We start from the raw sequence: 12198 nt of genomic DNA, 5'->3' as shown, positions 1-12198 counted from the left end.
AGGTTCATGTTTCTGCATGTGGCTGTCCAGTTTTCCCAGCACCACTTGCTGAAGAGACTGTCTTCATTCCATTGAATATTCTTTCCTACTTTGTCAAAGATTAGTTGGCCATACGTTTGTGGATCCATTTCTGCGGTTCTCTATTCTGTTCCATTGATCTGAGTGTCTGTTCTTGTCCCAGTACCATATTGTCTTGATGATTACAGCTTTGTAATACAGCTTGAAGTCCAGGATTGTGATGCCTCATGCTTTGGTTTTCTTTTTCAAGATTGCTTTGGCTATTTGGGATCTTGTAATGTTTCATACAAATTATAGGATTTATTCTAGCTCTGTGAAGAATGCTGTGTTATTTTGATAGGGATTGCATTGAATATGTAGATTGCTTTGGGTAGTATCGACATTTTAACAATATTTGTTCTTTCTATCCAGAAGCATGGAATATTTTTCCACTTTTTTGTGTCTTCTTCAATTTGTTTCATAAGCTTTCTGTAGTTTTCAGTGTGTAGATTTTTCACCTCTTTGGTTAGATTTATTCCTAGGCATTTTATGGGTTTTGGTGCAATTGTAAATGGGATCGATTCCTTGATTTCTTTTTGTTGCTTCATTGTTGGTGTATAGGAATGCAACCAACTTCTGTGCATTGATTTTATATTCTGCCACTTTGCTGAATTCATGGATCAGTTCTAGCAGTTTTTTGGAGCAATCTTTTGGGTTTTCCATATAGAGTATCATGTCATCTGCAAAGAGTGAAAGTTTGATGTCCTCCTGGATGATTTGGATGCCTTTTATTTCTTTGTGTTGTCTGATTGTTGAGGCTAAGACTTCCAATACTATGTTGAATAACAGTGGTGAGAGTGGACATCCCTGGCTTGTTCCAGATCTTAGGGGGAAATCTATCAGTTTTTCCCCATTAAGGATGAAGAAAGGTCTCAGATCCACAACCTAACCTTACACCTTAAAGAGCTGGAAAAAGAAAGCAAATAAAACCACAAACCAGCAGAATACAGGAAATAATAAAGATTAGAGCAGAAATCAATGGTATCAAAACCAAAAAAACAGTAGAACCTATCAATGAAACCAGAAGCTTGTTCTTTGAAAGAATTAACAAAATTGATAAACCACTAGCCAGTTTGATCAAAAAGAAAAAGGAAAGGACCCAAATAAATAAAACCAAGAATGAAAGAGGAGAGATCACAACAAACAAAGTAGAAATAAAAACAATAATAAGAGAATATTATGAACAATTATATGCCATAAAATAGGCAATCTGGAAGAAATGGACAAATTCCTAGACACATATAAACTATCAAAACTGAAACAGGAAGAATAGAAATTCTTAACAGACTCAAAACCAGTAAAGAAATCAAATTCATAATAAAAAATCTCCCCAAAAATAGGGGTGCCTGGGTTAAGCATCCGACTTCAGCTCAGGTCATGATCTCACACTCCGTGAGTTTGAGCCCCATGTCAGGCTCTGTGCTGACAGCATACCTGGACCCTGCTTCGGATTCTGTGTCTCCCTCTCTCTCTGCCCCTCCCCTGCTCATGCTCTGTCTCTGTGTCAAAAATAAACAAAAACATTAAAAAAAATCTCCCCCAAAACAAGAGTCCAGGGCTAGATCCCTTTCAAGGAGAATTCTACCGAACATTAAAGAAGAGTTAACACCTATTCTCTTGAAACTGTTCCAAAAAATAGAAATGGAAGGAAAACTTCCAAAGTCTTTCTATGAAGCCAGCATTACCCTGATTCCAAAACCAGACAAAGACCCCACTAAAAACGAGAACTATAGACCAATTTCCCTGATGAACATGGATGTGAAAATCCTCAACAAGGTATCAGCCAACCGGATCCAACAATACATTTAAAAAATTGTTCACCACGATCAAGTGGGATTTATACCTGGGATGCAGGACTGGTTCAATACACACAAAACAATCAATGTGATTCATCACATCAATAAAAGAAAGGACAAGAACCACATGATCCTCTCAATAGATACAGAGAAGGCATTTGACAAAATACAGCATCCTTTCTTGATAAAAACCCTTAAGAAAGTACGGATAGAAGGATTATACCTCAAGATCATAAAAGCCATATTTGAAAGTCTCATCACTAAAAATTTTTAAATGATGACTGGCCTCGTCCAGACTGGAATTTCCACCAGGACACTTTTTGAAACATTGGAAGGCCATCAAGCACAATTTGTGTAAGAGGGATCTAAGCAAAGTGTGGTTCTGAGTTAAAACTGCTCACTTCCGTGCAGGGCCAATTACTGAGTCTCCAGCTAGTGTAGGAACAGAACAAGTCCTTGGGCAGAAGCAGTGGAGTGCATTTTTTTTTTCCATGCAAAATGATAGACTCTGGATTCTGGTGAAAAATTAGAACCTGGGCAGTAAATGGTACTTGGACAAAAGATACTTTTCTAATAATTTAGATGATGAAATTTCCCTTTTACTCTCTTTTATTGAGGAGCAAATATAAGGATAACACTTTTCTGTCTTCAAGAGCATTCTCCCCCTGTCTATCCTGAGATCCTTTTTGATAGACTTAATATACATTTTCCTGGATGGCGCTGTACTATATGCATCCAAGACACAGGAAACAAATCATTTTGAGGACCCCAAGTTCTTAACCCAAGGGACTCCCTCCCCCGGCACCCAGACCCCCAAACACACATCCCAAGTGGTGTCCACACTCAGGGCCAGGGAAAGCAAGGACAATACCTCATGTGTGACTTCACATCCAGCAACTCCAGGGCAGTAACCCGTGGCTCCCCAGCCAGGTTTTGCAAGATCTTCAGCCTTGGCCCACAGTGCTTGTAAAATTCGGTACAAATATTCAGCAGGGACTCCCGAGGTCTTCTAAACTCCTCCCGAGCAATTCGTTCATCCAGTTCCTCCCTGGGAAGGCCTTGCCCTTCCTCAAGTAAGTGAAGGTTTTCCCTGGGGAATTATAAAAAGTTACCTGGGGGTCTGAAAAGGTATATGTGTGGCAACACTGAGAGAAGGGTATCACACTGAAGCAAAATCTAAGATTCCTTATATTATGTTCATACACATTAATGAAGCAGTAGGCCAGGGCCTAGGAGAACCTCATCTGAAGGGTAAAGAATGTTTATCAACCTGGAAGAGATTGCCATCTCCGAATGCAGTAGCTTTACCTGAGCCACTTTGTGAGGATTTACCCAGAGATAGTATGTCATGCACTAATTAAATGAAATCTAATGGAACCATAACCCAGCTCAAAAGGCAATCATCACAAGATGTCAGAATTAGTATGAAATCAGGGCTTGTCTTTCTGTACCTGATAAAGTGCAGTTTGGCTCCTTGTTCCTGGTACCTGGAGATCAGAAAAACAGTCTGCTTTACTATGGGCAAGAACAGGGTTATGGTGGGGCTTCTTAAGGACTATTTCTCATGAAAAGCCCCTGAAGCTACACATCTTAAAAAATGTATTTATTTTGAGAAAGAGAGAGAGCAAGTGGGGGAGGGGCAGAGGGAGGGAGAGAGAGAATCCCAAGCAGGCACTGAGCTGTCAGCAGAGAGCCCCATGCAGGGTTCAATCTCACAAACACATGAGATCATGACTTCAGCTGGAATCAATGTGGTTTATACATACAATGGAATACTACTGGGCAATGAGAAAGAATGAAATCCTACCATTTGCAGCAACGGGGATGGAACTAGAAGGTATTATGCTGAGAGAAATAAGTTAGTCAGAGAAAGACAGATAACATATGATTTTACTCATATGTGGATCTTGAGAAGATCCATGAGGGAAGGGAAGGGAAAAAAATAGCTACAAACAGAGAGGGAAGGAGGCAAACCACAAGAGGATCTTAAATACAGAGAACAAACTGAGGGTGGACGGGAGGGTGGGGGAGAGGGGAAAATGGGTGATGGGCATCGAGGAGTGCACTTGTTGGGATGAACACTGGGTGTTGTTTGTAAGCGATGAACCATGAGAATCTACCCCAAAAACCAAGAGGACACTTTACGCACTGTATTTTAGCCAATTTGACAATAAATTATATTTAAAAAATTATAGAAAAGAAAATAAAAGCCAAAAAAAATGAGTTGGATGCTTAACCAACTCAGGCACCCCAAAGCTACACATTTTGATAAGTTCACAAATGCACATATACTAATCCTAAACTACAAAATCTTTATCTTTCATTTGGCTACCACACATGCAATTATAGCTGCTATGAAAGCTGTCCCATTAGTATATAATTTGTAGAAAGATAAACATATACGAAGTCACGGAATACAACCAAATGAGGGGACTTTTGAAAATTTTTGAAAGTAACGTGAATCTACGTTACAGTTTAACATGATGTATTTTGTTTCAAGTGATCAGAAGAAGAAATATGGCTGACTTCTTTTTAGTTCTGGAGACTTATTGCTTTATGATTGATTAATAACAGGACTTTAGAAGCTCTCTTTTCCCATGTACCCTTCATCTGGTAGTTAAACCTAGCTCCTGAATGTCACTTAACAATATATTTATTTTTTCTTTTCTTTTTCTTTTAATTTTTTAATGTTTATTTATTTTTGAGAGAAGAGACATGGCACAAGTGGGGGAGGGGCAGAGGGAGAGAGACACACACAATCTGAAGCAGGCTCCAGGCTCTGAGCTGTCAGCACAGAGCCCAACACGGGGCTCGAAATCATGAGCCATGAGATAATGACCTGAGCTGAAGTTGGATGCTCAGCCGACTGAGCCACCCAGGTGCCCCTATTTATTTTTTCTTACTATAGGAAATTGAGGCATGAGTTAACCATCACTCGAGTAATTTACAGTTGGGTTTGGTATTTATTAATTTTTTATTATTTAAAAAAAATTTTTAAACATTTATTTTTGAGAGACAGAGAGAGACAGAACATGAGCAGGGAAGGGAGAGAGAGAAAGGGAGATACAGAATCTGAAGCAGGCTCCAGGCTCTGAGCTGTCAGCAGAGTCCAACTTAGGGCTCAAACCCACAAACCATGAGATGATGACCTAAGCCGAAGCTGGATGCTTAACCGACTATATCACCCGGGCGCCCCTGCTTTATTTTTATTTTATTTTATTTTATTTTATTTTATTTTATTTTATCTATTTGTTTATTTATTTATTTAATTATTCCCTGATGAACAGGGAATTAACTTTACATAAGGAATAATACATACTTAAAACTGTGTTTCAGAGGGAAAATTACTTAGCTTCTCCTTAAGATCTCCCTACTAACTAGCTACTCCATACTGGGAGATGAGAACTTTTTCTCTAACTGATTTGGGGCTTTCCCTATCTTAAATTTTCCTTGGGGGAAGAAGCTAATTAAACCTGTGCGTGTGTATATGTGTGTTAGAGTGTTTAGAGGTTAACACAGACAGAATGAACAGCTTAAGTATTAACTAGTCTAGCCAGTGTCTGAGTTACACCAAAACAGGGAGGGAGATTAAGTCAATGACCATGAAAGCATCATTTAAGGATCTAATGCAAAATTTGGATGAAATGTACATGGAAAATCTGTCCAGATGAAAGAAAGTTGACCCTATATAACTGCCCTGGGAATGAGAAACCACCCCCTGATTATTATTGTTTCATTTGGCTTTTTCTTGGAGGCAAATGAAACAACACTGGAATAGTTCAAAGACCACCCAGGAGGCACAGAACATCTTTCACGTTCATGCAAACAAAACACCACAAATGCCAGTTGATGAAGGTGGCTTGGATTTCTCTTCAATGCTTTCAAAAGAAGCCTTGTAACTCTAAACTCTCACCTTCTTTTCTTTTCCTTGGAGAGTTTCACACTCATTATTGACTATTTTCAAGATTCCTTTCATTCCCAACAGCTGAGACTCAGGTTGTATGAAACGGAGGGGCCATAGATGAATAAGGCGAGTGAATTACCTGGTGTTCACCCCGGACGACATGGTGTGATTGGCTGTGGTGGTTCCTTTATGACCTTGGTCACACCTGCTCATCTGTGGGGCTGTCATGGGCCTGCAACAGGGACAGTAATGGCCACAACAAAACAACAGCAAGAGAAGTAGAAACATTTACAAAGTCCTCAAGTTATGGAAACTCACTTAAGTTTTAAATCACTTGCAGAGTCTTCAAAAGAGACTGTCTAGTTGGGCTTTTCTGTCACACTCTTGCTGTCTCTGTTCTGAGAGTCACTTTAAAGGGAACATTGGTTCCCAGGGGTGTATTAACATACCATGATTTAAGTTCTTCTACTTCTTGGTTTTGAGTAATAAACTATGACACTTCAAACCAGACATTTATGAACTCAGACTTCTAAGTCTGTAGGATTCAGTGAGAGTTAAGAGCTCATTTTTCAACTTGACAGGTATCAGGAAGTTAATGATTTTAGACAATACGTAAATGGTAAAGGCATATACACCATTTTGGCTACCCATGTTGTAATCAATATAACCACCTTATTTTTTCTGAAAACAATCAAAGAATGAAAGAATCCTTCTAGTCAAAATTATACCTAAGACTACCCAAAGAAGTGAGTAAATTAGTATGTTATAAGTAGGTAATTTAGACACTCAGAAGTAGATTTGAATCATCTCATTTTATACCTGCAGGGTTTCCTTTAAATACTAGGTAATCTTTGCCTCTCTATCAGCATCTGAGACATGGAAAGGATGACGCAGCTTTTCAAAGCTTGCACGAACTCTTTAAGGCTTGCTTTCATAATGCTCATTTTCTGTATGCTGGGTGTGGCTGGAAAGTAAGCTTTTCACAGTCACACTAGACTTTGTCTTCCTGTGCCATTGTTGTGGTAGGCAGAATTTAAAGATGGCCCCGAGACCTATACTCCTCCTGGTGTTACCTCAGTGATTACAATATGTTATACTGCAAAAGGGAAATTATCTGGGTAGGCCTAATCTCATGGCACCAGCCCTTAAAAAGCAGAGTTTTCCCTTGCTAGGAACAGATAGACTTGAAGCATGAGAAGAGCTCAGGGCACCATTGCTGACTGGAAGATAGAAGGAGCCATGTGAGAAGGAAGGCAGGTACCTTCTGAGTGGCCCCTGGCTGACAAAAAGGAAAGAGGACCTCAGACCTAAAACTGCATGGTGTTGGATTCTGCCCGAAACCTAAACAAGCTTAGATAAGGATTTTCCCCCAGAACTTTCCGATAAGAGCCCAGCATGATTGCCATCTTGATTTTGGCTTTGTGAGACCCTGAGCAGAGAAACCAGCTAAGCCTGCCCAGACTTCTGGCCTATGGAAATATGAGATAATGAATGTTTTGTTTTATGCCCCTATATTTGTGGTAACATATTAGATAACACTAGAAAATTAACATTAATACCATTATAATATACTTACTTGTGTATTACTCCCTTTATAACTATTAATTATTTTTCATGAGTAAGGAAATTAGGAGCGTGGAAATGAAATGGGGTTCTTCTTATCTTCTTTTTGTATAAACAGCAAAGCTGATTTTATTGTGAATAATCACAGCTGACCGAGGAGGCTAGTTCTCCTCTCCACTAAAAGAATATTAAATACGCTGGAATATTTCGAATCACAGAATTTTATTTTATTACTTTTTTATGTTTTAAAGTTTATTTATCTTAGAGAGAGAGAAAGAGATAGCATGAGTGGGGGAGGAGCAGAGGGAGAGAGAGAGAGAAGGAGAGAGGGAGAGAGAGAGAGGATCCCAAGCAGGCTCTACTGACAGTGCAGGGCCTGACATGGAGCTCAATCCAACTACTATAAGATCATGACCTGAGCTGAAACCAAGAGTCAGATGCTCAAATGACGGAACCACCCCAGGGCCCCTGGAGCCACAGAATTTTAAATGCCAATGCTCCATCCATAACTCTTGGTGGAATTTTGGGTAAGTCAATTTTGGATAAGTTAATTGACCTATTAACTTCTCTTCTATAGAAAGGAGGGAAGTACCAATATTGCACAATATGAGGAGAAATAAAAGCGGCATTTGAAAAAACGGATTGCTCTTCTCTCCTCTAATTGCAGGAAGGGGCTCGTGATGTAACCAGATAGGTGCAGAAGGAAGAATGTAAGTCTGATAGTTCTCCTTAGGATGTTCTTCCTCCTAGGACTTTCATGAAACGATCATCAAAGCACTGGGACTGCGTCCCATTGGAAGAGGCAGTTTGGCACGGAGCCCCGTTCCACTGCTTCCCATCTTGTCTGCCAGGTGCACATGGGCTCTTCAGCACTGGCAGTCTGCCAAAGGCTTTTGGGCTACACTCTGCTTGCCTAGGTTGGCAATGCAGCTCGTGATTAGAAGCTAAACATATATTGACTTAATGAATCACAATCTCCCTCCCTCTCTCACTTGCTCGTGCATGTTAGTAAAGTCCTTCCTGGACTGAGGGATTTCAGCTAGGCTTTTCATCAACAGGGCAAGATGGGGCTGAGGAAGTTGGTGCCTCTTGGTGGGAGTAAATCACGGACAGAGTTTAGGCTAAGGATGTGGCCAAATGATGGAGGGGCAAAGACACCGACGTAGGAAGAAGGCTTCCCCACCTCCACTCTAGGGAACAATATCTCTTTCTGGCTAATTGTATGTGGGAACAGACAAAGAAAGCCATTCATCTGCAGAACTTCCTATCTCCACCTCTTCCAGTTCTTCTCACTCTGTCCGCCCCCATCCCTTCCATCCCTACCCAGCTTCTCAATGCCATCTGCTTCTGCACCCAAGACTCATGCGACAGGACTCACTTCTTCGTCCTTTATTTAGGGTTGAACTCTGGTGGCAATGTACCTTTCCATTCCCAAATCCCTCAGCCTGTTATCCCAGCACCACTGAGCCTTGCCTCACAGAGAACCTGTTCTTTCTAGGAGGAGAATAAAATTCTGTCGTTTATGTTTGTTTTATGGTGTCTGAAACGACAGTACAAAAACCACAGCTCTTTACAAACAGTAAAATAATAAAAGAAGGCTTCGTTGGACTTGCAGACATTTCATGTCTCATAAAATAATATAAAAGCTAATAAAAATACATATCACATTTTCATCTTCACTATATTGGCCCTTTTACAAAAAGATCTGTTCACTACTGGGTCAAAACTGCCACGGAAGTTCAGCAAGCTCCATGCAAATATGTTCATGGTATTATTACTATTACTATTATTATTACTATTATTATTGTTATTATTTTTTTTATTTTTTTAATGTTTATTTATTTTTGAGAGAGAGAGAGAGACAGAGACAGAGCGTGAGCGGGGGAGAGGCAGAGAGAGAGGGAGACACAGAATCTAAAGCAGGATCCAGGCTCTGGAGCACAGAGCCTGACGTGGGGCTCAAACCCAAATACGAACCGCGAGATCATGACTTGAGTCGGAGTCAGACGCTTAACTGACTGAGCCACCCAGGTGCCCCTAGTATTATTATTATTATTAATTATTCGGAGTAGCACTATTTATCCAAACAATTTAGGGAATGTTTGCAGTTTTAAGCCACATAAGGCTGAATTTAGGCAAGTGTCTATCAATAAAGATAGGGTTATTAGAGATTTTTAGTCACCGCATTTTTTTCTTCATCTTTTTGGTAGATATACACATTGTAAGGTCATGGACATCTCTGCGACGGGTTACCTGGTGAGGACCTCTACACTGTACAAGAGGGCCTGCAGGGATGTCGCGAGAGCAGCCGTGGCCGCGATCTCTTCTCGGGCAGCAGGCACCGTCTCCACTTGTGACGTCTGCCTCTTTAGCTTTTGTAGGTAACAGGGGACCAGAGCTTCCAAGACCATCAGCATCTGGAGACTTTAATCAACAGAAAGGCAACCAAGTCACATGTTACATTCTACTGTTATTGGCTGTGGCATATTTAGGCACGTGGAGGAATGAAAAGCCTCGAGAGTGATGACTGATTCTAGGCGCCCTTCCCACCCCACCCAAGTCAAGAGTAAGTAGAGCAGCTGGAAGTTTGATCAACATTAATTAATTAATTAATTGAGCTTCTAGTAAAAGGTGATGAACGTCTGCTTGCCTTTAGGGAGAATATGACCCAGTGGGGAGGGGAAAGATAGCATATAAATAACTCGCTGAAAGAACAATAGAATAATTGGTGGAGCTATGCACCCTATTTAGAGAAACAGGCATCACAATGATCAATAAAGCTTCCACCCAGGGATTTGCTGAGAGTGATTTTTTTTACCTGAAACAAATTTTACCCAAGATAAAGCCCTTCCCTGGGAGGCTGGCTTCTTAGAGTTTAAGCAGTTTTCGAGAAAGAGTCTGTGGAAATAGCCACTGTGATGCAGGTCTGAAAATAGCTGCTTACTAGAGTGAATAATAAAAAATCTCAAATGTATTTTGCTAATAAGAAACCCATGTTAAACATAAGTACATAGAAACATTGAAGGTAAAAGTAAGAACAAACACCAATCAAACTTATTATAAAGCTGTAATAGCTAAGACTGTGTAATATCGGTACGAGTGATGAGGGATGGAAGCAAAAAATGCTCACCTTTAGTCCGGAAGGCTGACCTATAGCCTGCATAGTTCCGTTAAGGATCAAATACACGGTGGTCGCTACAGTCTTAAAGGGTTTCATGACTGCCTGTGTGCTTCATCAACAGTTAGTGTTGAACTAAATGGTAAGCACCAGAGAAATCTTGCAAAAGTAGTTTTATGAGAAGTTCGAAGAAGACATTTATGATCTAATACTCCCTGCATGTCCCTTCCCCCCCCCCCCGAGCACTAAGCCTATAACAACCACCTGCATACAGCAAAAAGCACAGCTTTCTGCCCACAGATCCTGCCCCTGTGCTACTTAAATAAACCCACTAATTTGCACCATACAATGTCTCAAGAATTCTTTCTTGCAATAAAACAAAAAAAAATTTTTTTTGTTGGCCATTGTGCTCCATGGCCCCACAACACAGGAAAGACAAATAGACATATGGGCCAGAATAATGCGTCTGAAACAAATCCACAAATACTTGATTTATAACAAGGATGACATTGCAATGCAATGGAAATGCTAGTCTTTTCCATAAATGGAGCTTGATCTATTGTCTATTAGTATTTATATGGAAAAAAGAAATCTTGACCCTTACTTTACACCATACCCTAAATTAATGTAGATTATCAATCTGAATATGAAGATAAAACAAATAAGGCATCTGGCAGATAATATAAAGGGACATATTCATAATCTTGAGTTAGCCAAGATTTCTTCAGAGGATACAGAAAGCCCTAAGCAATAAGGAAAAGAGTGGTACATTGGACAACATTAAAATGAAGAACTCTGTTCATTGAAAGATGATGTTAGGTAAGTAAAACTATAAGTCAAAGAGTAAGAGATGTGATTTGAAATACACATAACCAGTGGTGTGCTGGAGTAGGCATGTACCAGGTCAAGGAAGCCTACATATGCTTCTGTTTCCAACCCCAAGGTCAATGTCATGCTGCCATCTTGTACTCAGCAATTGCTACATGTTGGCAAACTAGCAATGCTATGTGTCAGGGACTCTCTTCCCCCAGGGAACTGGTTGTTAAATGTTTACCAGCACATCAGTCCATATAAGCTAAAAAGTACTCACATCAGACTCTTTAGACAAATTCTACATATCAAATTAAAAAATACTGATAGTCTCATTTAAAAATGGGTAGAAGACTTCAAGAGGTACTTTGCAAAAGTAGATATCCAAATTCCAATAAACATCTGGAAAACTTCCAAACCTTTCAGTTTGCAAGAGGGAAATAGAAATTAAAACCACAATGAGATCTCACTACAACCCAACAAAATGGCTAAAATGAAGACTGATATCAAGTGCTAATGAGGCATGAGAGTACTAGAACGTTTATACACCACTGGTGGGAATGGAAATTGATACAACCACTTTGGAAAACTGGTAGTATCTCCTAAAGCAAAACATACACATATTCTATGACCTAGCGTAGCATTTCTACCAACATACAGATATGTGTGCTCACAAAGACACATGCAAAAATGTTCACTGCAGCACTATTTGTAATAGCTTCAAATTAGATATCACACAAATGTCGGTCAATAAGAAATCAATTGTGGCGTAGACACTAAATGAAATATTACCGACGAATGAAGAACAAACTATGGTTATACACAATTATATCGGTAAATCTCATGAAACAGTAGTGAATAACAAAAGTCGGGCATTAAAAAGTATTTATCATATTTCATTGGAATAGGGTTCAGAAATAGGCAAAGATGATTTGTGGTATAGGATAGTG

At 39.8% G+C, this 12198-nt stretch overlaps 1 protein-coding gene across 13 annotated transcripts in view; it reads right to left on the bottom strand.

The window, feature by feature from the left end:
• Positions 1–12198, bottom strand: part of UNC80 (unc-80 homolog, NALCN channel complex subunit) — a 230098-nt gene that overhangs the window by 40753 nt on the left and 177147 nt on the right. For all 13 annotated transcript variants that reach the window (XM_045481069.1, XM_045481072.1, XM_045481063.1 and 10 more), the window contains 4 exons: positions 9574–9744; positions 5897–5989; positions 3305–3340; positions 2725–2943 (listed from right to left, as the gene is read on the bottom strand). In XM_045481069.1, coding sequence (XP_045337025.1) covers positions 2725–2943; positions 3305–3340; positions 5897–5989; positions 9574–9744 — 519 coding nt within the window. The remainder of the gene's footprint in view (positions 1–2724; positions 2944–3304; positions 3341–5896; positions 5990–9573; positions 9745–12198) is intronic.

Source organism: Leopardus geoffroyi, chromosome C1 (assembly GCF_018350155.1).
Source record: "Leopardus geoffroyi isolate Oge1 chromosome C1, O.geoffroyi_Oge1_pat1.0, whole genome shotgun sequence".
NCBI classification, from domain to species: Eukaryota; Metazoa; Chordata; class Mammalia; order Carnivora; family Felidae; genus Leopardus; species Leopardus geoffroyi.
Note: the sequence above shows the minus strand (reverse complement) of the source record. Positions and strands in the feature narration are given on the sequence as shown.